This window comes from Megalobrama amblycephala, linkage group LG5, assembly GCF_018812025.1.
Source record: "Megalobrama amblycephala isolate DHTTF-2021 linkage group LG5, ASM1881202v1, whole genome shotgun sequence".
NCBI classification, from domain to species: Eukaryota; Metazoa; Chordata; class Actinopteri; order Cypriniformes; family Xenocyprididae; genus Megalobrama; species Megalobrama amblycephala.
In genome coordinates, this window is record NC_063048.1 from 2,749,920 (window position 1) to 2,774,120 (window position 24,201).

General features: G+C 39.0%; 2 protein-coding genes across 3 annotated transcripts; one reads left to right on the forward strand and one right to left on the reverse strand.

Moving 5' to 3' along the window:
• Nucleotides 1-2,162: 2,162 nt before the first annotated feature.
• serpina10b (serpin peptidase inhibitor, clade A (alpha-1 antiproteinase, antitrypsin), member 10b) lies at nt 2,163-9,475 on the forward strand. Its single transcript, XM_048190220.1, is given in 8 exon segments — nt 2,163-2,318; nt 2,621-3,244; nt 7,197-7,276; nt 7,278-7,367; nt 7,369-7,446; nt 7,448-7,473; nt 8,580-8,727; nt 9,171-9,475. Coding segments are annotated over 7 exon segments (1,206 nt in total). The 5' UTR covers nt 2,163-2,318; nt 2,621-2,652; the 3' UTR covers nt 9,363-9,475.
• angel1 (angel homolog 1 (Drosophila)) lies at nt 8,551-23,306 on the reverse strand. Of its 2 annotated transcripts, none has more exons than XM_048190225.1 (8): nt 23,138-23,306; nt 22,366-22,796; nt 20,302-20,428; nt 19,473-19,598; nt 19,069-19,099; nt 16,772-16,929; nt 13,488-13,650; nt 8,551-8,685 (listed from the first exon to the last, which is right to left on the reverse strand). In XM_048190225.1, the coding sequence occupies exons 1-7, from the start codon at nt 23,268-23,270 to the stop codon at nt 13,514-13,516; spliced, it is 1,143 nt and encodes a 380-aa protein (XP_048046182.1). In that variant the 5' UTR covers nt 23,271-23,306; the 3' UTR covers nt 8,551-8,685; nt 13,488-13,513. The 2 variants fall into 2 exon arrangements, with proteins under 2 accessions (XP_048046182.1, XP_048046181.1); XM_048190224.1 differs by lacking the exon at nt 8,551-8,685 and adding an exon at nt 13,228-13,386.
• Between the last annotated feature and the right edge of the window lie 895 nt (nt 23,307-24,201).

The window sequence follows — 24,201 nt, forward strand, 5'->3', positions numbered from 1 at the left end:
TCTCTGCAAGCATGTGAGAAAACGAGCCGCTCAGATTTCACTCCTCTAGTGACGTAGGAAGGAGATCTTATTATAATATTACCACCCCTTAATCTGCACGTTTCCACCCACGGCAACGCCATTTAGTTTTCGTAAGCGACAACGGTGTACCAGTTCTAACGCCATGGCAAAAGTTCAATCAAAGCATGTTAACTGTTCTGTCGTTGCTGCACAGACGAGCACTGAACACTAGAGTCTCGCTAGCTTGGAGAGCCTGAAGTTGACCCTGGCAAGATCGATTGATAAAAAAATAGAGCGTTTCTGTCCAAGTGATATTTTGGAAAAAATATTAGACCATTCACAGCATTTGATAGCAATCATAAACGTTAGCCTGGTGTGTATGACTCTGTTTGACAAACAGCTACGCTATGTATAGTGGGCGTCCATACGGGTTTTGCACAAAAGATGAACATGACGGCACATGCTAGTGGATGAGTTGAATCAACTCCACAGCAACTACATCAATTTATCCACTAACCATTCAGAAACGTCCAGTTTCATTCTAAAAGTTGTAACTTCTTCCTGAGTCTCTCCATCAGTGTCGACTCCGGTTTGAACAATGTAAGGCTGAACACCGTTACTGACAATCCTCATTTTGGCTGCGTGAGATTCTCCAGCTTTGTTGTTGTTGAGCTGTTAAAGCTCCGCCCTCTTCTGGAAAGGGGGCGGGAGCAGCAGCTCATTTGCATTTAAAGGGACACACACAAAAACGGCGTGTTTTTGCTTAAACCCAAATGGGGCAAATTTGACAAGCTATAATAAATGATCTGTGGGGGATTTTGAGCTGAAACTTCACAGACGCATTCTGGAGACACCAGAGACTGATATTACATATTGTGAGAAGGGGCATTATAGGTCCGCTTTAAGGTAATGAAGATCTATACTAGCTAAGGAAAGAACAACATGCTAGCAGATCAATGTTTAGGAATAATTTTAATAAATGTATAAAATCTGTTTTAAAAAATAAACATTTTCATGTCCCATATAAATTGACAACAGGGTGGACATTGTTTTATGCTATTAGATAAGTTTTCTAAAAAATGAGGAAAAGAGAAAGTTTATTACTGATACTTTGTTACTTAGATTTGCTTTCCCTCCATGGAAATGATGTCACTTCTTGCAAATCATGTGATTTAGGGTGTATGCTTAGGATTTTAAAAGGCTAGTAACAGGGTGGACTGAGGGACAAACTAATTTAGTGGTTTCACACATTAAAAAAAAAAAAAAAATGTATCACAATGAATCGCATTTTATGTCAAAAGGGAATAAATGAATGTAATAATCAAAATTGGTCAATTTGGAAATATATAACCTTTGTTTCAAAGTAAAGTTAAGAAAACCTGATTGGGGATGTGGGAATTTGCCTGTCAAGTGGTTAAAAAAGTTGTTTTTTAAATATATATTAATTATTCTTAGGCACTAATCAATATGAATTGTGTTAATTAGTTTACATCTATGCATGGAAAACCATGTGGCTTGAAAGTTGATTAACATTTTATGTAAAGTTTATGCAGTATTCTTTCATGGGGACATACAATCCACCACACTGCAGGAATGACCTACATGTGATTTCTCATGTTAGACTGAAAATGATCTGCAGCTGATTTTATACTCGTTAGTTACAGTTTGACTGATCATCAACCATCTTCACATCTGAGTTTACCTTCAGTTGTGATTATGATTCAAACTCACTTCGACGCTTCATGTGAACAAATGACGTAGTTGTGCAAAATATTCATTCTGTCATCCTTTACTCACCCTCTATGACTTTCTTTCTTCTGTGGAACATAAAAGAAGATATTTGAAGAACATTCAGTTGTTTTGTTCATGAAGGTCAATGGGGTCCAGTGTTGTTTTGTACACCATTGACTCTCATTGGACTCCACTGACTCATTGTATGGACAAGAACGTTTTGTGTTCCACAGAAGAAAGAAAGTCATACAGGTTTGGAAAGACATAAAGGCAAGTAAATGATGACACAGGTTCATTTGTAGGGTGAACAATCCCTTTAAGTTGTTGTGATCTCTTAAAAATATGTTAGATATGAAATTGTAGTGAGTTTCCTACAATCATTCTTAATGAAGTACTAACTCGAGATGTCATCAAAACTCAAACTTAAGTCAGAAGAACCTGGTGATCTGACGTCATTGATCTCTCTCAGTCTTTAGGCTGGAAATTGTTTGATTGTTAATAGATAATCTCTAATGCACACTGAACTTTGTCTCTGCAAACAGTCAGAACATAACAGACAACACAAAATCTTCCTCTGCAGTCTGTCGGTGAGTATAAATGTTATTTTACGCGTGTATTTATAGTTATCATTTTCAGATGTTAGGGTTTTTTATTGTTCAGGGTTTTGCCACCATGTTTGGTGCTTTTAGTACTTCCGTTAGTACAGAATGGTTTCGCAGACAGATTATTATTTTGTAGTTCATATGGTGTGAATTGTTGTAAACAAAAGCATGCACAGCTAACAGTACTAATGTTTCAGTATGTATTTAAGTGGGTCTTCTTGTGTCTGCATTGCTTATGAAATGTCAATATAGTCAGCTGTTTTTTTTTTTATATTATATATCTTCAGGTCAAGGGATTTTCGACAAGCAAGGTTATAAAATGGAGTTAAAAGTGCTGTTCACCCTCATTTATTTGTCTGGCTTTCTGTGCGTTCTCAAAAGTCAAAAGCCCAAAACTCCTGATGTCACTGATCTGGCCTTCAAAAATATTGACTTTGCCATGAACCTCTATCGCAAGATATCAAGTTATCATGACAAAAACGTCTTTTTCTCACCGCTGAGCGTTTCCACATCTTTTGCCACGCTCTTACTGGCTGCCAAGGGCTCGACACGCAGTCAGATCTTGAAGGGACTGAATCTGGACTCTTTAGAAGGAAATGGAGATGCTTTGCTTGTCCCAAGGCTCTTTGAGCAGCTGCAGAAGAACATCTCACAGGACAGAAAACTGAAGATGGAGCAGGGCACTGCACTCTTCGTAGACGAGCGATTTCAAGTCGAGAGCAACTTCAGCGATCAGATCAAGACGTTCTTTGGTGCTGATGTGAACAATGTGGATTTCAGTAAAGCCGAGCTCAGCAAGAGTATCGTCAATGAGTATGTGAGCAGAAAGACCGGCAATAAAGTGAATGAAATGGTGACGAGTATCGAACCACTGACAAAGATGATGCTCCTCAACACCATTTTCTATCAGGGTGAGTTTCTCTGCACATGCACTGCAAAAAAGGAGAAGCAAAATGACAAAATATAATAATGTTTTGTTTTCTGAAAAAGTTTTTGCTTAAAACAAAAACAAATATCTGTCAATGGGGTCAGAAATATAAACTTAAAGGGAAAACGTCTCCGTTACGTTCTTTGCACAGACAACACGTGTTGCAATAGAGGAAATCTCAAGGTTGTAAAATCAGGTGTTCTGACCAGACCAACCTGCAATCAGACAGATGTCCTGAATCGACATTCCTTTTGCCCAAGCCCACAAAGAAGCCATCCTCCTAGTAGAATGCATGGACTCCAAAAGGAGTTGTTAGAAGGATGCTAAAGCTATAGCTTCTACAATCCAGTGAGAAAAACACAGCTTCGAGACCAGCAGCCCTTTACGGTGACCACATAAACTCGAAAAGGGCGAACAGGTTGCATGAAAGATGCAACCTCCTGAGGGGTGAACGCCTACAGTGTTATAAGTTATGTCCTGAATGACGTAGACAGTACTTTGGGCACATAACCATGTCTGGGCGTCAGCCTGATCATACAGTCATTCCTACTAAACTCCAAACACGCAGTGTTCATAGACAGTGCTTGCAGGTCTCCTACTCTTTTACCACACACCAAAGTGAGTAAAAGTGGCACCTTTAGAGAGAGCACTTTTAACTGCACTATATGCAGTGGTTCAAAAGGTGGCTCGGAAACTGCACTAAGCACTAGAGACAAATCCCAGACAGGAATCCAGTTAGGGCGAGAAGGATGAGGCCGCCCCGCTCCCCAAAGAAATCTCAACACTAATACATGCCTCCCCACTGAGCAATGATCAACGTATGAATGGAAAGCTGAAATGGCAGCCACAAACACCTGGTGTACACCCTTTATCCAAACAGTCAAAAGATAAAATGACAGACACAGAAAACTCTGTGTCTTTATCTTTCATCCCAAGACACAAAAACCTTCCACATTAAACCATAGAGATGCCTGGACGAAGGTGCTCTTGTGCTCATGTTCAAAACTCACTGTGATATGGTCAGAGTCTGGCCATCACACTGACCTGCCAGACATATGCTGGGGTGCCATACTTGTGCCCATCGCCTGAGAGAGCAGGTCCATGTGTAATGGAATTGGCCATGTGGAGCTACCAGGAGATCTATTAACTCTGGCATGATCTTGATCAGGGGAAAAGCATATTTTTTGCCCTTTCAGCCAGCAACCTCATACACACCGTTTTCCCACTGGCAGGGCTAACTCATTCAATGCTGTGAGCTGCAGGCTCCCATTGGATACTGTGTGGGCCCTCCCATTTGGGAGGACATGATAATTTTCACCTTTTGGCCTGCGTGGCTCTCTTATCCAGTGCTGTGAGATGCAGGCTCCCATCAAATATGCGTAGGCCTTTCAGTAGGGTGGTTGGAGTCTCATGCGCCCTTCCGGCCGCTGGTGGGGCCTGTCCATTCAATGCCGAGAGCCGCATACTCCCATCGGACGCTGCTTAGGCTCTCCCGGCTGCATGGTCGGAAACACTTTCACTCCCATTCGGCTGGCACAGCAGGACAGCAGGAGCCCTACCGGCCATCCGAACGGGAATAAGCAAGTTTGATTCCTGACCGAGAGAGCCCACACAGCTACCAACGGGAGTCTGCAGCTTACAGCATCAGATGGATCGATGCACACTCTGTTCACTTGGCGGCGGGGCTCACCCATCTGATGCTGTGAGCTGCAGGCTCCAGTTGGTAGCTGTGTGGGCCCTCCCGGTCGGGAAACAAACTTGGTTATGCCCGTTTGGATGGCCGGTAGGGCTTGACCATCCAATGCTGTGAGCTGCAGGCTTCCGTTGGATGCTGTGCAGGCCCTCCCGGACAGATGGCTAGAATCACACTGGCCCTGTTCTCCTGCCAGTGGGGCTCACCCATCCGATGCTGTGAGCTGCAGGCTCCCGTTGGTAGCTATGTGGGCCCTCCCGGTCGGGAAACAAACTTGGTTATGCCCGTTTGGATGGCCGGTAGGGCTTGACCATCCAATGCTGTGAGCTGCAGGCTTGCGTTGAATGCTGTGCAGGCCCTCCCGGACAGATGGTTAGAATCACATTCACCCTGTTCTCCTGCCAGTGGGGCTTACCCATCCGATGCCATGAGCTGCAGGCTCCTGCTGGATGTGCGTGGACCTTCCCGTTCAGGCGTTGGGATCACTTACATCCTGTTCGACTGAATGGCAGGGCTTACCTGTGTAACACCTACCGACTGCTGGCAAACCCACCCATCCGAATGCCGTGAGCTGCAGGCTCCCATCGGTTGCCATATGGGATTTCCTGGTTGAGAGATTGTGATTGCTTTCACCCCCGTTTGACTGGATGGTGGAGATCACCCGTCTGACGCTGCGAGCTGCAGGCTCCCGTCGAATGCTGTGTGGGCCCTCCTGGTCAGGCGGCTGTAATCCCTCTCTTCCCCATTCAGCTAGTGAGGACTTACCCATCCAATCCTGTGAGCTGCAGGCTCCCATTGGATGCTGTGTGAACCCTCCCAGTCAGGCGGTTGAAATTGCTCGCACCCTAGTTTCAACTGTCCGACAGGGCTTGTCTGTCCAATGTTGTGAGCTGCAGGCTCCTGGCGGATGCTGCACAGACCCTGTCTGCCAGGTTGTTAAAATCATGTATGCCCATCAGGCCACAGGCGGGGCTAGCCTGTTTGATACTGTGAGATGCTGTGTGACTTCTCCCATGTCAAGTGGTTGAAATCACTCGCACCCTGTTCGACTACTGGCAGGGCTTACCCATCCGATGCTGTGAGCTGCAGGCTCCCATTAGACGCTGAGTGAGCCCTCCTAGTCAAGCAACCAGGCTCCTCCCCGTAAATTCCATTCCAACTTTTTTAGCACACATTTTTGGGGGTCAATAAATTCTTGGCTGCTGCCCCAAGTTCTTTGGCTTTTTTGGGGATTACTCTGGGTTTGGGCCACATTATGAGCTCGGAGCCCTCCCCCGGACAGCACGTCAAATACGCATACTGTTACTACTTGCACTACTTGTACATACTACTTGTATTCTAATTATTTGTAAGTGTGAACTCATGAAACTTCCTAAAGGACTCCATTTAAATTATCCATCCACGTGGCAGAGGTGGGCTGCAGATATTTGTTCTTGTTTTAAGCAAAAACACACTTAACTTTTTCTTTGCTTTTATTAAGATGCCAGCATTTTTGATCTTCTCAAAACTTTCATGTACCTCCAGAATATTTAGTTTTATTAATATGTGAATATGCAGTATATATAAAATGAGAGCCTCTGCTTTAAATATAAAATAATAAAAAAAAAAGTATTCTAGCTTCATGCATTCTTTTTTATCAACACTTGAATGTGGGTAAGTTTCATTAAAAAAAATGTGACATTTTCAACAAAAAGTTGAGAAAATCACATTTTTGTCAAAGACTGTCTGGATGGGATTCAGAACGATGATTAAAACACAGATGGAGTAGATTGAGTCCATCAACACCTACAAAGCTTCACAGATGTTTCCTCTTAATGGGTTCGACATTTCATTCAGTAACGTTAGGGAATTTTTATTTATATGCGGTTTGATATTCGATGATCACATTATTTTACATGTGCATCAGCAATGCTTCTATCGCTTGTTTCTGCTTCATCGTCTGTGTTTTGATCTGGCGATTCTGTACACTTTCAAGAAGATGCGTAATAGTGCCCCCTACCATATAACAGTGAAAACATGGATTGCCGGAAAATTCCTTCAGTTCATTTTAATATATTTTTTCAGAAAACAAGACTTAATATCTCAAGTAATTTTGATTCTCTTGATTTAAGATTGTTTAGATATTTGTACTGGAAAACAAGACAAAAATACTGAGGAAGGAAATCATTTCTTGCAGTGTGGAAACAGCAATGAACTTCTCTTAAAACAATTGCCATTTCATCTAAAACTCTTTGTTTTCAAGGTGAATGGGACCATCCGTTCGACCCCAACAGCACGCAAATGAGTCGCTTTTATATTGACAAGTACAACATCGTTCAAGTTCCCCATGATGTTTAAGGAGGATAAATTCTCTACGGCTGAAGACAGTGAGCTGCGCGCTCGAGTGCTGCGTCTTCCATACCGCGGCGGAGCAGGCACTGCTCATTGTCCTGCCCGACGCCACTGCTGATTACACCGTCATAGATGACGAGATCAACGCCAAGCGATTCTTCAGGCTGGATCAAAAACATGAGGCGAACGTAAGGGGCAGAATTGGGGGCTGTTCACACAGAATGTGTTTTTGCATTCCACTGCACTACTTTTCCATTGTTTTTCTATGTAAATGTGCTAGATGGATTGTGTTTGACTGTTGCACTCATGTTTTTTGAGCATCTTGCACAATACTCAAAAAATCTGCTGCTCATGTTAAAAGTAACTTTTTAAAAAAACGTCTCTAAGACCTTGCCTTTTTTTCAGTTTTGACCACAAAAAATGCATTCTGTTTGAATGACACCTTTTACAGTGCAGAGCTGCTTTTCACTTTGCGCACTATTAGCGTGTCACCATTTATCAGGGTTAATTATATTTAACTAAAAAAAATATATATATTTAACTGAAAAAAAAAAAAAATTGTTACTTAATAATGTAAAATAATGAAATAATATTTGAAATATTGATGACTCAAGTTTGATTAAACCATCAATATATCAGGAAAATATTTTTAAACATTTTTAAAATACTTTAAATATAAGGAAAGAACAAAACACTAAAATTGGTTAAGGTATTTATCTGACAAAATTATTTGGCAAAAACAGGCAAACTGCAGTGAAACTACATTTCAAACTAATTTGGCATGTTTCATGGCATTATCACAAATAAAACAATCACAACTACGCATATGAATCCTAAAAACACATTTTTAGTAATATTTGAATAAAGTGTGATGTCTATTTACCTTGGCCAGACACCACTCTTGGCCACTACTGTATGAGTGTATAAACTAAAACTTTAAATTTAGAATGAAAACAGAAAATATAAAAATGTAAGTAATTCAAAATATTAATGAAAACTATTACAGCATCTCAAAAATAGGAAAATAACACTGCCTTGTGCTCTTCCAAATCCCTGATAAACACAAAACAAAGACCCTTTTCATCATAACAGTAAATTAAATTCATGAAATAAGATCTTCTCAAAGCATAGTAAGACTGCAGTGCATGACTGACAAAACATGATCACTATCAATATCTGTGTGGAAAAGACCATACAGGAGTGTAAATGAATTCTCATATTTGGTGGAACTCTTTATTTAAGCTATTTTAACCATCATAATTGACTTTTATACCTCTCTGACTCTCTTGTTTAGGAGACTGGAGGTTCATCTGCCCAAATTCAAGATGGAGCAGTCTTACAACATGCATGAAATTCTTCCACATCTGGGCATCGACAGCGTTTTCCTCGATTCAGCCAACCTGACGGGTTTAAGCAAAGAGGGGCATCTGAAAATCTCACAGGTTACTGTAGCCTCACACATACTGACATTAGCGGTCTACTTATTATTTATGTGAATTTTGGGTAATTGCATAAATAATGCTGGATAGAAATGCCAAGAATATGCAGATATCCTAAAAATGTGCATAAAAGCTTATACGGTAATTTCATTTTTTATTCAATAATAAGACATAGGGCACAAACTATGATGGAAGCACATTAACCAAATAAATCCCATTGATTGCATTTCGTCTGCCGCTCTGAGACTCATTTATGATGGAGGAAAAAAAAAAGATTGCAGCAACACCAATTTCCCAGGAAGTGACGATTTTGAACAAGTGATGGAAACGCTGCTTTATTCTCAAATGTTTTATGCCTTATTCCAATTTTATGCAGTTAAGTTAAATTTGCAACTTTGGATGGAAACAGCTAATATCACTTTATTCCGTGTGTTTGTGTTGTGCAGGTGCTGCATAAAGCTGTCATCGAGGTTGACGAGAAAGGCACCACCGCAGCCTCCGCCACATCAGTGGGAATCACGGCTTATTCTCTGCCAGCCACTTTCATTGTCAACAGGCCCTTCTTCTTCTTTCTGTACCATGAAGCCACTTCTAGCCTGTTGTTCATGGGGAGAGTGATCAACCCCACAAAGAACTGAGAAATCAAACACTGGCTGCCACTGGAGATGTTCCCTCTTAAACATAGTGTGTGTTTGACCTTTGGAAGTTGTTTCTAATGAAGCAATACTTCACATAATAAACATTATCAAATTAAAATCGCACAAATATTGCACTCGTCTATAATCATGTCAGACTGACAGAGCAGATGAACAGTGTTGTGGATGAACACAGTGAACATATTCTGAGAAATAAAGTGAGAAAATTGTGCAGTTTTCCCTCTCTACTTCCTTTCCACTGACGGTCACAGGTTCACACACCTTTACTAAAGTTCATTCAACTCTTTAGTGTTTGAGATTCAACAGCAGTGTAGTGTAAGAACAGAAACCTTCCGACAGCGCCGTCATCAGCAAACTGAACAATCACCTCTGCATTCAGACTGCTGGCAAAAGTGGCCCGAAGTGAGAGAGTACGCTTAAATCCACGCTAACGCTCATATTTATAAAAACGGTCTTTGACATGGAAAAGTGCTTAGAGCCACGTCAGGGTCTGAACAGACATACACTTTTTCTGGTCAGATTACTGCAGGTTTTTGGAAATCTAAGCTATTCGTGCAGCTCGCCAAGGATGTGGACGATGACTGTTGATCTTTTATATGTAAATGACATTAATGGGTTATATGCACGGTTACTTCCTGGTTGTTGTTAATTTCCGGTGAACTGTTAGCTGTTCATTCGGTACTCGCTGTACATCGACACAAATTACTTTTTAATGTTGTATTAATATTTTAATGCAGTTACACATTTACCTAATTCGCCAATAAACCAGTTTTATTGATTGCAATAAAGACGAAGCTATTGGGACTGTTTAAAAACACAGTGTCTGTAATTAGACACACGCATTATTTTCCAGCACTTCAAATGTTATTTTTAATGTGATGACCACAAACATTATTGTTCATCCTTCTGAGATTATGAGCATATATCAGCCATTTCCTCTAATCGTTTTTCACTTCGTTTTTGACTAAATATTAAACATTATAAAATAACTAGGTTTAAACATACATTTTGTCAATGTTAAGTATGCAGTACTCAAAAAATCTCATGAAAAACAATAACTTTTCTTGTGAATGAATGACACAGAAAGCGAGCGCCGCACTCTCCCTTTATAATCACAGCAGATGTCAGTCAGTGCAGGGCAAGATCATGATTTCAGCACACTTGTGAAAACACACATTTTATTCAATTAATCTAAGGTGCACAATACATATTTAATTTTTGAAGCTTTTTTTCACATAAATGTGTGAAAATTGATGGTCAAATTAAATTTAGCTGAGAACGAACAATGAGGTACTTCTTTATTTTTTTCTATGCTGTCTTACGTTTGAATAACTAAATTAATGCTATGCCTGACTATTTAAGCGACTATAATCTGATTATAAACTCAGTATTACACTACTGATGCTCAACACACCAGCAAATGACTCTCACCGGAAGTTTTCGAGCTGGCTTTGATTATTGCGGAAGTTCTTAAGAACACTCCGTGCATATAGTCCATTGGGTGTTGTTTAAAACGCAGAGAACTGAAACCATTCAGTTGTGCTCAAGTTCAAGATCAATTGCGATTATATATTTCACATCTAGAAAGGGAGGCGTATGCTCGTTTTCTGTGTGTACGTTCTATGAATCACACGTACGCACATCTGAGAAATGATCGTAAGATCAAATTTAGGATGGTTTCTGGGCAGCATTTTATAAATGAGGCCCCCTCATTCCATGTGGTTTGTGCTGTTCACACTGTTATGAAGAAAAAGAAAAAAAAAACAGATACGAGTCGGACGAATCACATTTTCCAATGTGATTCATCTGCGCTGAAAATGGAGTTGGCGTAAAGCAGATCCCACTCGAGGCGCAGCAAATGTGACGCCATGCAAACCATATTGATTTGTGTTTTATTCTGGAACCTTTTGCTTTCCCTCTTTGTTTACAAACTCTTTTCGGTTCGAGGTTCAGCTATTGTGGCTTCAAGTTACTGCATATCACCAAGTAGTAGCCTGACCTTTCGTTTAATTATGAATATGATGTAAACAGACTAATGATGAAAGTGCAGATTCCTGGGAAATCATTCCAGACAGCTTTAAATTACAAATAATTATTATAGGCTTACCATAGTGATTTACAGAGTTTGGTTTTATGATGTACTAATTTTTATATTTGTAAATTTAAAGGGGCTCTATGTATGAATGACAGTGGTCAAAATAGGTACTGCAGCCCAAATTCAAAATATTGTTTGCCCCGCCCCCTCGTTCAAAGACGCGGGTTGTCAGCTTGAGTACACGCAACAAGAGTGCGTGCAATTGACAATGAAAGCTGAGGAGACTTACACACTGTTAGCTGATAGGTTGATTTATCTGTTTTAATATGCTGTCATTCATAGAGATTTTTAGATGGATGCAGAGGCTTTTTAGGTCGGGTAGAATCTGCGATTCTCTGACCCAGTTTGTTTGCTGGTTTCTATGGCTGCAATACGAGGTGTTTTCCGCCAACTGGCAACCTGTGATGTCGAAATACTATTGGATAAACTGGCAGCACACGGGTTTCACACAGACCAAAACAAAGACAGACATTCCGACACGGAACGCACATTTCAAAGTAGAATATCTGGCTGTAGCATTGTGTTTCTGAGGAACAAGTAGATGAACAACATGTTTCCTAAATATCTGCAAACATATTGGGGTATTTTATGCTTTATTAAAGTAAAAATCTTACATAGAGCCCCTTTAAAGGGGTGGTTGATTATGATTTCAAGTTTTTAACTTTAATTAGTGTGTAATGTTGCTGTTTGAGCATAAACAACATCTGACACTCAAGTTACAATGCTCAAAATTCAGTGCAAAGGGAGATATTTTCTTTTACAGAAATTGATTGAAGGACTACAACAAACAGCTGGTGACACCACTAACCCCAAAATTTACATAAACCCCGCCCCCGAGAACACACAACAAAGGGGGTGAGGCCATGTTGGGCTGCTTTAGAGAAGAGGAAGAGTTGTTGTAGTAGAGTGTTGTTGAAACGCCGTTTTACAAACTGCATTCAGAAACGTCCAGTTTCATTCTAAAAGTTGTAACTTCTTCTTGAGTCTCTCCATCAGTGTCGACTCCGGTTTGAACAATGTAAGGCTGAACACCGTTACTGACAATCCTCATTTTGGCTGCGTGAGATTCTCCAGCTTTGTTGTTGTTGAGCTGTTGAAGCTCCGCCCTCTTCTGGAAAGGGGGCGGGAGCAGCAGCTCATTTGCATTTAAAGGGACACACACAAAAATGGCGTGTTTTTGCTCACACCCAAATAGAGGCAAATTTGACAAGCTATAATAAATGATCTGTGGGGGATTTTGAGCTGAAACTTCACAGACAGATTCTGGGGACACCTGAGACTTATATTACATCTTGTGAAAAGGAGCATTATAGATCCCCTTAAAAAAAAATAAAAAATCCAAAAAAAATAAAATATATATATATATATATATATCACATAGTTCAGCTTAAATCTGAAATGTGTAATTTCTGTACCCACTGGAATTGAAAAATTATGATTTTCAGACAGGTTTCCCAAACACTTCTATTGCCCTGCCTAAAAACTTAATGACAGTTTGTGTCTTGACCAGCCTTACCTGTTGAGAAGCAAATGTTTGATGCCTGTGAAAAATACACCAATGAGTTTTGTTCATCACAAAGGTGATAATCTGCTGTTTTATGTGTGCTTCTTTGTCAACTCCAGAAGGCTGGAAATAAATTTGTGGGATTCTGGTGCAAGTGAAGATACAGCTGCCTGTCATCTGCATAATTAATAAATCAAATGTGTCTTCAAACTGGGACAGTACTAAAACTAAAAGCAAAAACAACAGCAGCACATGCAGTTATTTATTTAGGTCTATTCAAAATATAAATTCAAAACCAAAACAAAAGAAATACAAAAAGCAAGTGCATTTTGATTAAATTATTGGGAACATGTCAACCGTAGTCCTTGCATCAAATGTCATGCTGGAGAATTTCACACGTTCTGTTACTGAATAGAAAACAATATTCCTCTGACTAATTTTTTTTTTTTTTTTTCATTTGCAATCCAATTATAAGGCAATTAAAATGATAAAGAAAAACAATCCTTACATTAGAGAAATATTACAGTCAGACACTCATCTGAGCTGGAGCTTGACCAGCAGACTGAGGTGATCGGAGGGAAAGGTTTCGTTGGGAAGACCCTTCAGACACCAGAGATCAGCCTCTGACAGCAGAGACAAACGGCCCAGCAGCTGCAAACCGCCAGCGCTCTCTGTGCAGACAAAACACGTGCGGTGACATCATCGGTCATGTGACAGGGCCAATGTGTCCATGAGATTCCAGCACATTCAACAAAGCCTGAAGCTCTAAAACATCCATTACAATCAACAATACAATCAAATAATAGTATATAAAAAATATATATATATATACATAGATTAATTTTTTTAATCTAGATTAATCTAGATTAATTTTGGAATTAATCTAGATTAATCTAGATTAAAATGGCTCATTTGAATTCTGCCGAAGACATTCAGAATATGTGAGATACCCAAATTGTCCCTGCGTCCCAATGTCCGTACTATCCATCCTAAATAGTATGTGAGATTAAAATAAGTGTGTGCCAAAGCATAGTATGTTGAAAAGAGTATGCCAAAAGTCCCCGGATGGTCTACTATTTCCGGTAGATTTTCGAAGTGTGGATCCGTGCACACTATAGAGGCTAATATTGCCCACAACCCATTGCTCTTTGGATGAGGATTCAGTTCAGAACTACAAACATGAGTAAAAAGTGTTAAAAAACTACAAAACATGGCGAATATGCACGATAGAGGCTGAGAGGCTGTTTGAGTGACTAATAATCAGTTCAAACTGATAGAAAATATTTATTTAATGTTATATGTGTTATTTTTCATCTGCAAATACCAATGTGGACTTTTATAAAGATCTGATTGGCCATTAACTTTTAAATGCATCATTATGCATTAATATGAGGAGAGTTCTCCACATGAAAGACTCGCGACTGCAGATCAACGTGCTACTGCATTTCTCTCTGATACGGTAGGAAATTAACTAAATGAAATGTGGAGGATGTAAGATGATTGACAGGGCAGTTTACGGTGACAGGATGTGACAGAGAGCAAAGACGCAATTGTATGACATGATAGTATGTCCCAAAGCTTGTCTACTCTTTTGCTACACACTCAAAAGTAAGTAGCCTACTTTTTGTTCACAGAAAGAGTAAATACTTTTAGGGCGTAGTATAAGTGGGCGAATTGGGACGCAGCAAATGACTAAACGTAATCCGTCATTTTGTCCGACAAAGCAGTCAGGAGTTAGAAGATAACCTCGGTGGAGTTAAACTTGAAAAATGTTGTATATTGATATCTTTCCGCGTTTGAAACAACATTGATTCTCATGTTCATTCACTCGTAGTAAGAGATGATCGGTTTACGAGCCTCTTGAGTTGAGGCATTACAGCAGTCTGTCACGACCATGGTCACGACACATTAAAGAAAACGGGTTTTATTGTTTGAATTTCTTAAACTACACAGTTTTAAAGCTGGGACTTTGTTAAATATCATAAGTTAAGAATAGATTAACGGCGATATTTTTTTTATCGCCCGATAAGAGTCTCGCGTTAAGCACGTTAACGGCCCACCACTAATATATATATAAACAGGTTATTGAACCTTTAGATAAAATATTAAAAAAAAGAAGTTTGCATATGTGTTTTTTTGTTTTGTGGCTCATATAGTACAATATAGTGAGAATATGGAGGAAAAAAACAGCTTAATTTTATTCAGAGGCCCAAACTGAGCAAAAATATACAATTTGGTGCAGATTCTGATATTAATAGAAATCCGGATGCTTGTAAATAAATGAGATCTTTATAACAGTCTAACAGATACTTACATAAAATGCATATAAATATCAGTTGTCACTATAATATATTGAAATGATATTGAAATGCTTAGTTTTCTGATCAAATCTCTGTAGTTTAAAAACATATAATGCAATGCAATACAATGATGATTGAGAGATGAACAATAAACCTTCCTCAAAAGATGATGATCATATTTGATTCTCATGATTTCAAGTAAACCGAAGCAGCTTCAGTTTGATGTTTGTAGTAATATTTCAATTCAATATTTCAAAGTTATTCTCACATTTACTTGATAAAATCAGAGCAGATTTCACAGCAGAAAGACACGAGCTGAAGGAGGACGTTTGTACAATTAAACTAAAAGACTTTTACTTGCTAAAACAGTCTCAACTATCAATCAGACTGTTGTCGCTGTCAGTTGCCGCTGTAACACCTTAATTTCCCCGCGGGGATCTCTAGTCTCTCTGGATCTCTGAGTCTAAGATGACAGAAGGACTGTAGTAGATCGTGTGCAACTGGTTTATCAGATCATGTTCATCATTCAGATCATCATTCAGCCTTAGAATATGATACAGTAGGCTTTATGGTGTTAAAGGCACAATATGTAAGATTTTTGGATTAAAATATCCAAAAACCACTCATTACACATAACACTTGTTACCCTCTGTTTCTGGTAAATATATATTAATATATATTTATATAATGTTTTATTAGACAGGTGAGCAACTGTTTGGACACATTCATCAACAGAAAACTAATCATGTTATATAGCTCAACACTGTAATTCTTATTGTTTGAATCTTGTTTTCTTGATTTACCGCGAGTATCATGTTTTACCATGACTAATATCGATCTATCTTACTGCAGTGTGTAACAGTGTCTCACAGCAGCCGCCGAGCGAACGCAGAGCAGCATTATAACAACTTTCAACACACAAATGTATCTAATATGATAAACAGAGCTGCGTTACCCCACATACACTTGACTGAAAGAAGCGGAAACGGTTACTGTGGCATAATAAAAGTCCCGCTGCTCTCGAGCCGTGTGTCGCACTCGTCTCTCTTTAGCAATCGCTCCAGCGCTCTCGTTCAGCTCCAACATCCTGCTTCACACCACAGCAATGTTAATAAATCTTTAATACATCAGCTCATCCATGAATATGGTTTCTGCCCGCGTCCCGTCTCATTATTTTCCACCGGCTGTAGATGTGAAGACAACACCTCCCATGATTACGCAAAATCAAGGTGTCATCAAGCTACGCCTTTGTTATGAATAAGCGACCTCTAGTGGTGAAAACTTACATATTGTGCCTTTAACACAAATTGTTAAAAAATTAAACAAGGACAATTAAACGCCAATTCAACAGATATTGTCAGAATTATGACGTTGTTTGATTTGGGACAGACCAAAAATCACCATTTTAAGTGGGGTTGCAGATATTTGATGCATTTAAAAAGAGCTCATATTCATGCTGGGCTCATGTGATGACAGATAATAGTTGATCTACCTCCAGCAGAGCCGCTCCTCCGGGTGGAGTAGAAGATGTAGTCGACCATCGCTGCTCCGTCTGAGTTCAGTGTGGTGACCGCAGCGGTCTGAGTGTCGGGACACACCTGACTGTAAGCGGACGTCAGGCTCAGTGTGTGGCGTAAGGTGTGACCGAACCTGCAATAACAAGGTTAAAAAAAAAACACATTTTCTCCATAGACAAGAAGAAGTTCTGAGGCACAAAAACCAACCAGCTCCTGATGGAGTATTTTATCCATCCTATAGAAAACAACTTGTAGAATTTGTTTGCTTACTATAAAAGCTAGAAGTGTTTTGAGGCCTCTTGGCCTTTGTAACTGTAAGGGTCAAACAAGTTTACTTGAGCATATTTTGTTGGTAATTTTCCACCAGACAACAGGTGGCTGTGAAATGAACAAGACCATTATTAAGGGTGTCACGTGAAGGCTTCTTGCCTCTGGGGAGTGTTGACTGTTTTGATACAATGTTTCATTTGGCCAATGGGAAAAGAGGTTGACCATCAATTGGCAGAAGGCCATGAGAAATGAAGTCAAAAGATGTACAGTAGCTGGAAGCTGGTCACCCTTACTAAGAAAATTCTCTTACATAAGCAACACCTGCAATTACTATGGCAGAAAGGTCGGGGAGTACATGGAAAGAAGGTGTGAGGGGAGAGCACGTGTAAGTGAGAATATGGGAAAATGTAAGAGCGAATATTACCAGCCAATGATATTAATTTGGTGTGTTTTTAAGAGATAAGAAAAATGTATAAAACTGTGCCCCAGCTAAGGGAGCCTCAGATGCGGAGCTGGCATCTCACTTTGTTGGCTTGACAATAAAGTTAAATACTTCTGAGACCTGGAACTTCGACTCTGCGAGTTTTTCTTCGAGAACCAGAACTGAAGGGACAAAGAGACATCGAATCTGCCACGACACTCCCAGATGGAGTGTGACGAGACAGTTAGCTCACGAGACGAGACACAAGATTGAGTTCACGAGAAAGAGACGAGACAAGATTTTTACACAGTATTTTAAATAAATCCTCAATGATGAAATCCATGACTAGTATAGGCCGCAGATGCATTTTGAAATGTTTTAATTAATAATCTTGTAATGAATGTCATTTCAGTTCTACTTTCTGAGTATGAATTATCATATGCAGTAAAAGACAACAATACTCAAACACTGTTAAAGGTTTTGCCACTAACTCAACTGACTGACTTCTCTCCTGTATGATCTCTTCAGGCCTTACTGCACATGATTTATGAGCTTCTACAACTTTTGACCTCCTAACTGAACTCCTTTCCACAAATTGATTATAGAAATAAAAAACGGTATGAATAAAAATGAATAACAGTTTTCTCTTAGTTTTATTAAGTGCAATCAATAAGTGCAACCATAATCAAAGCACTCTCTCAATATTTAAAGTGCAAATAGAGACCAATTTTTCTTCAATCATGATACAGAGCTGAGAGATGGTTACAACTACACAGTCCAGCCTAAGATAGCTTTCATATTGGGAGAAATTTGCATGCATCAGGGAGCCGCTTTCAAAAGTATTGAAACGGCAGTGCTGAGCACGCATTCTGTAAGGACTGACATTTGTATAATATATTTAATCTAATAAATAATATATCTATTAGGGCTGTCAATAGATTCATTTTTTTATCACGATTAATCGCACACTTATCGTGAAATTAAACCTACACTATTTATCCTGTTTAACATGTCCATTTTGCCATTATTGCCTATATTCCAGCAAAGTAAACCATCAGATTGAAGTGTGATTTTCAAAAACTGTACTTTTCAGCTTTTTTCAAGGTAAATTTAGATGTCTTTCCAAAAAAGGACAGCAAATAACCAAATGATATGATTCCATATAATTCATACATTTATGTACACCAAAGCACCCATTTAAAAAAAAATATATATATATATAACATCAATATAACAGAGTTACGCGTGCTTAATGTACGACTCCTGTACGTCACCGCAATCGTCCTTACTTTGATTGCAATCCTCATCCATCAAAACTTTCATAGCAAGACGATGGTTTGCTTTATCCAACCGAGAAACAAAGTTTTCATATCATCTGGCCATACAATGACAGAATATGACACAGAGTTTGTGTTTTAAAGCGAAACAGACACTGGAATGAATAATTCTCTCTGCCATCTCTGATACAATCAGCATAGACTTTAAGATCATCTAACTATTGAATTGTTTTTATGCATTGTGCATTTCTTCAATGGGCAAGACTCTTCTGTGTATGTTAAACCTGAACACCAGCTGACTCACCTTGAACTGAACATTTCCACGTCTTCTGGGTCTGTAAAAAAAAAAAGAGTGCATTTCAAGAAATACTATGCAAACACTTCAGACACATGCAGAAGTCGTCCACAGTTACGCTCGTCAGTGTAAAGGTCTGGGTTGCACCAGCCATTTGTGAGATCTTAAACTGGAATGTAAAATGCAATCAGGCTTAGTAACTACTAGTTAATTAGTATTGTTGCACCATTTGTTCTTAAATCAACTGCTCTTTTATTTCAACGTTCTGTTTATATGTAGAATTAAGTTTCAAATGAGTTTGGTGGTGCAACACTCAAATGTTTAATAGTGCGTAAATTGTACCTTAGTGCTCATTTAAGTCAAAACTAGGCTTAGCATTAACTCGTGCACAGCGGGGAGAGTGAATGGATTACCTGGTGTTTTGTCTGTGACTCCTGGTATGAGCTCCAGATCTGCAGGACGCACACACGCCGCCTCACAGTAACGCAGCCGAAGCATAAAGTCGTGGCTGTACTGCCGGTTATCCACTGGAAAAATACCTTTATGCACAAAATTAAACATGCATGTTGATCCATTTGATGATTTTGGTACCTTAACAATTATATACATTATACACTGAACAAAAAACAACGCTATGTTTGATAGCATATCTTAATATTTTCATGTTGCACTTCATGTTTTGACTCAAAGAGGCTTTTATTTTTCTGAAAATGCTAATGAATGTTTTTGCATTAGACTAAAACGTACTGAATTTTCTCACAGTGTGTATAACAACTTCCCAACATTTTTTTCACTTTTTATGCTTCCTGGGTCAAAAATTCCTTATAAATCTCTCATATTGGATTAATTATTTTTTATCAACACGTTTTCTTTTTTATTAACGAAGGTTTTGTATTTCTTTTGGAACTGACTGATTGTAGGCCTCACTGATCTGAGCTCAGTATTTGAGTGAAAAACATTTACACAAGCTTATTCACCTCAAAAAAAAACAAAAAACTGAGATGCATAAGTTCAGATCAACCAGTTCCAAAAAGAAATAAAAAAGCTGCGCTAACTGAAAGAAAACAAGTTGACAAAAAGTTTGAATCCAATATTGCTGATAATATGGCATAATTTACATTTACAAACAATTTAAAAGACTAAATTGCCTAAATTAGGTATTAAGGTAATAATAATTAATGTATTTTCAATTTCAAGCAACAGCAGAAAGATTGTACACAAACCATGTGATCTGGCACTGACCTGAAGCTGTGGTCTGCGATTCAGACTTGTACTGACAGCTGTCAGTGATGTCGAGGCTGCTGGGCCACAAGGGGGCGAAAAGCCTCGGGTGATGGACTTTATATGACAAATCCATCTGTCCTGAAACCTGCAAAGGCAAACAATCCATTCACAGTGTTTTCTACAGAGTTAACTGCTGCAGTGATCAAAATCACTGTATGTATCGCGCATACAAGAAGGACACAACAGAAATATTACTACACTTATATAGCATATCGCCCATCTTTATAACTTGCTCTGGTAAAGCGCTAAGGCACTACAGACATAAGAGTATGACTTTCTGTAAAGCTGCTTTGAAACCATGTTTACTGCTGTAAACAAAGCAGCGCTGAGCGCTTATAAAAACTACTTTAAAATGCATTGTATGGAAGTAAGATGAAAAAAAAAATACCATCTAAACCAGGGGTGTCAAACTCATTTTAGGTTGAGGGCCGGATTGGAAAAAAAATTCAGTGCGGGCTGAATTAATAAAAAAAAAATTAGTGCACTGATAGTTGCATTAATATTGGCCATATAAACAACAAATTAATTCGCAAGAAAACTAGTACACTGCTCCTTAAAACTGCATTTGTTTTTACAACAAAAAAATTATTAGGTTTTTAAAATAATGCTTTATTTAATATTTTTTTTATTAGTGATGCACCTATTTTGATTTTTCATGGCCAATTCCAATTTTTTTTAGAAGCAATTTGGCAGATTCTGATACTGGTTGAAGCAAATTTATTTGTTGTTTATTTGTGAAAAAAAAAAAAAAAAAGTAGCCCCTCACTGCAGAAAACTCGAGATCCAGGGGGCGGAGTCGGGTAGGTTTAGGGATATGTAAAGTGGGAGGAGTTGGACCCACCCCCTGGATCTTATGTTCTGCAGTGAGGACCATCTAAAAAAATATGCACCTATACAGAAAAATTGCAAATTCACTCTCTGACAGTAGGTGGCGCTTATTGAAAAGCAGCGATATCGCGTTTCCATGGTTACCGCTATACACAAAGCAGCGCTGCATCGATAAATAGGCTAATACTAGGCCTACTTTATATGGAGATAAGAGGAAAAGCCATCAAAACTTTTCTGAAGACAATTCCCTTCAGAGATACATTCATATCAACCCCAATTTAATATTTATATTATTCCTCCCATTACAAAACAGTTTCTTTGCAAGCCCGGAATAAAGATCGACCAAAATAAAACAAAAAAATGTTTGGATTTATGACCAGTGGACTAGTGGATCTCTATTTTTTTTTTTATTATTATATTTCAAATCATCCTCCAGGCCGGATTGGACACCTTTGTGGGCCGTATTCGGCCCGCAGGCCATATGTTTGACACCCCTAATCTAAACTTTTCTGAACCTAGTCAGCTCTCCTTATAAATCTCATATAAATCCACACCCCCAAATGCATCTAAACCGACTTGAAACGTTACATATTTTAATTGATTTTCAGCCGATTCCGGATGCATCGTTACATCCCTATTTAAAGGGGACCCATAATGCCCCTCTCACAAGATGTAATATAAGTCTCTGGTGTCTCCAGAATGTGTCTGTGAAGTTTCAGCTCAAAATCCCCCACAGATCATTTATTATAGCTTGTCAAATTTGCCCCTCTTTGGGTGTGAGCAAAAACACGCCATTTTTGTGTGTGTCCCTTTAAATGCTAATGAGCTGCTGCTCCCGCCCCCTTTCCAGAAGAGGGCGGAGCTTTAACAGCTCAACAACAACAAAGCTGGAGAATCTCACGCAGCCAAAATGAGGATTGTCAGTAACGGTGTTCAGCCTTACATTGTTCAAACCGGAGTCGACACTGATGGAGAGACTCAGGAAGAAGTTACAACTTTTAGAATGAAACTGGACGTTTCTGAATGGTTAGTGGATAAATTTATGTAGTTGCTGTGGAGTTGATTCAACTCATCCACTAGCATTTGTGCAAATCCAGCGTTGAATTGACCCATTGTTGTATGAAAACAATCTTAATCTCCAGTATTAAATCTTGGTCCTGTAGTGAAAGTCCACATATTAAACGGGTCACTCACCATCCAGGTTGGTAACCCGTGGTAGTAGAGCTGTCCGGTGGTGATGAAGTTCCACAAAGGGCTGTTGGGTAAAGAGTTGAAGTCCCCACATAAAATAACCTCACAGCGTCTTCCTTCACTGCTGCATTTCTTGATCATGAGGTCAATCTCAGCGAACATGATGGCCAGCTGGGCGAGCTTTATGTCGCCTCTTCTGGGGTTGAACAGCAGGTGTGTGTTGGCCACACATATGGGGCTGAACGTTTCATTCTGCCCTGCCTTTGGCTGGAGGAGCAGCACGATGCCCACATTGTCACGATCCAGCAGCTCGCAGTCCGGTCGGCGAAACTCCAGCAAGCTGACGGAAAGCTGGATAAAGCGCTCGCTGTGATAACACACCGCACAGCCGTCTGTTTTGGTTCCTGTGCGTCGTTTGTAGATGCAGGTGTAACCTTGATGGAAAAAAAAAAAAAAAAAAACTTGATTCAATGGGTGATTAACAGGAATCAACACCTGCAAACTCACAACTCGCCACCTGCCTGACTGATTTCAGCACATGAATGAAGTTTTCAAAATGCATTTGCAGGTGCGCATATACAACCATACGAATATATTTGACTTTACTTTTTATCTACACACTGGGTAATTTATTTCATTGTGCATTAATTTTTTTTTTTTTTAGCCAGCTTGTTCCTCCATAGGGGAAGATTATCCTCACTGTTATGTTATCAGCAGCAGGTTCATTTCATGTTCTCAGAATAATTCTGGCAGCGGTTTATGTTCGGCACCTCACCCATGTCAGTCAGGACAGGAAACATCTGCTCAAGAAAGTGATCTTCTTGAACTTCTTGAAGACAAAGAATCTGTACAGAAGAGGAGATTATGATATTAGTGCAACAGTCGGGTCCTGGAAGTAAAAGCTCCATTCATTTTCTCCATAGGTAAATTGATTTTTAACAATAACTCATTAAACTCATAAAAAAGACAGATCTGCTGTGAGCTCCGTGGTTGTTAATCGATGCTATATGCTTTTGATGAAGCCATCTGTTCACATTATTTCAACTTATTTTTCAAATAATGCTATACATATATATATATATATATATATACACAGTGCACAGCATAAATGAGTTATATCTATAGAGATATAATGTTCCAGCAAGTCTGCTTAATCAACTACCAAAGAAGCATGTCAAAATTATTCAGGAAAATAAGATTTTCTTATCAAGGTGATAAAATGTTGTGTAGCAAAAATGAGTGCACCCTCCTAAAAGTTACTAAATAAAACGAAATAAAAAAATTCTGGTGTAAGTTTAAGGCAATGTTTGATCAACAGGTAAGTATGTTGAACCAAAACATTTAAAGAGAAGTAATTTCTTGATGATTAAAAGTGTTATATAGCCCCCTGAATCATTCTCAGACTTAATGCTGACAACAATGGAAGCACTTGGGAGAGAATCATCAGGAGACTTATTTCTTAGCACAAAAGAGGACAAGAGGATTACCAAATCATTGTTTTAAGTGTGAAAATATTGCAAAAGTAACACAGAAATTCAAAAACAATGGACTTGTGACAATAATCAGACCTTCTTTTTAAGCTTTCATTTAGGGATGAGGGATTTTTTTGCTAAACAAAGAGCAGGATAAATACCAAGCGAGTGTCCCAGCAAAAGCTATGAAAAGAATAAGTGTTTATCTCACAGAGTAAGATGCAGTCTGCAGAAATGACATGCATGGTTGTTGTTCTCACTGGAACTACCTTCTGTAGCCAAAACACAATAAAGTCAGCCATTTCCAAAGCCCATATTTACAAAAATATATCAATACTATGGTCTCATGAGACCAAATCAATCATTT

Bases quoted from the DNA above. Each gene is read 5' to 3' on its own strand.
- angel1 (XM_048190225.1), bottom strand. From the start codon at position 23,270: ATGGAGCTTTTACTTCCAGGACCCGACTGTTGCACTAATATCATAATC. The intron at 19,100-19,472 runs GTAATCCATTCA...TTTTTTTTACAG, and splicing joins AGTCACAGACAAAACACCAG to ACCCAGAAGACGTGGAAATG. The intron at 13,651-16,771 runs GTAGATCAACTA...TTGTCTGCACAG, and splicing joins GAGGAGCGGCTCTGCTGGAG to AGAGCGCTGGCGGTTTGCAG.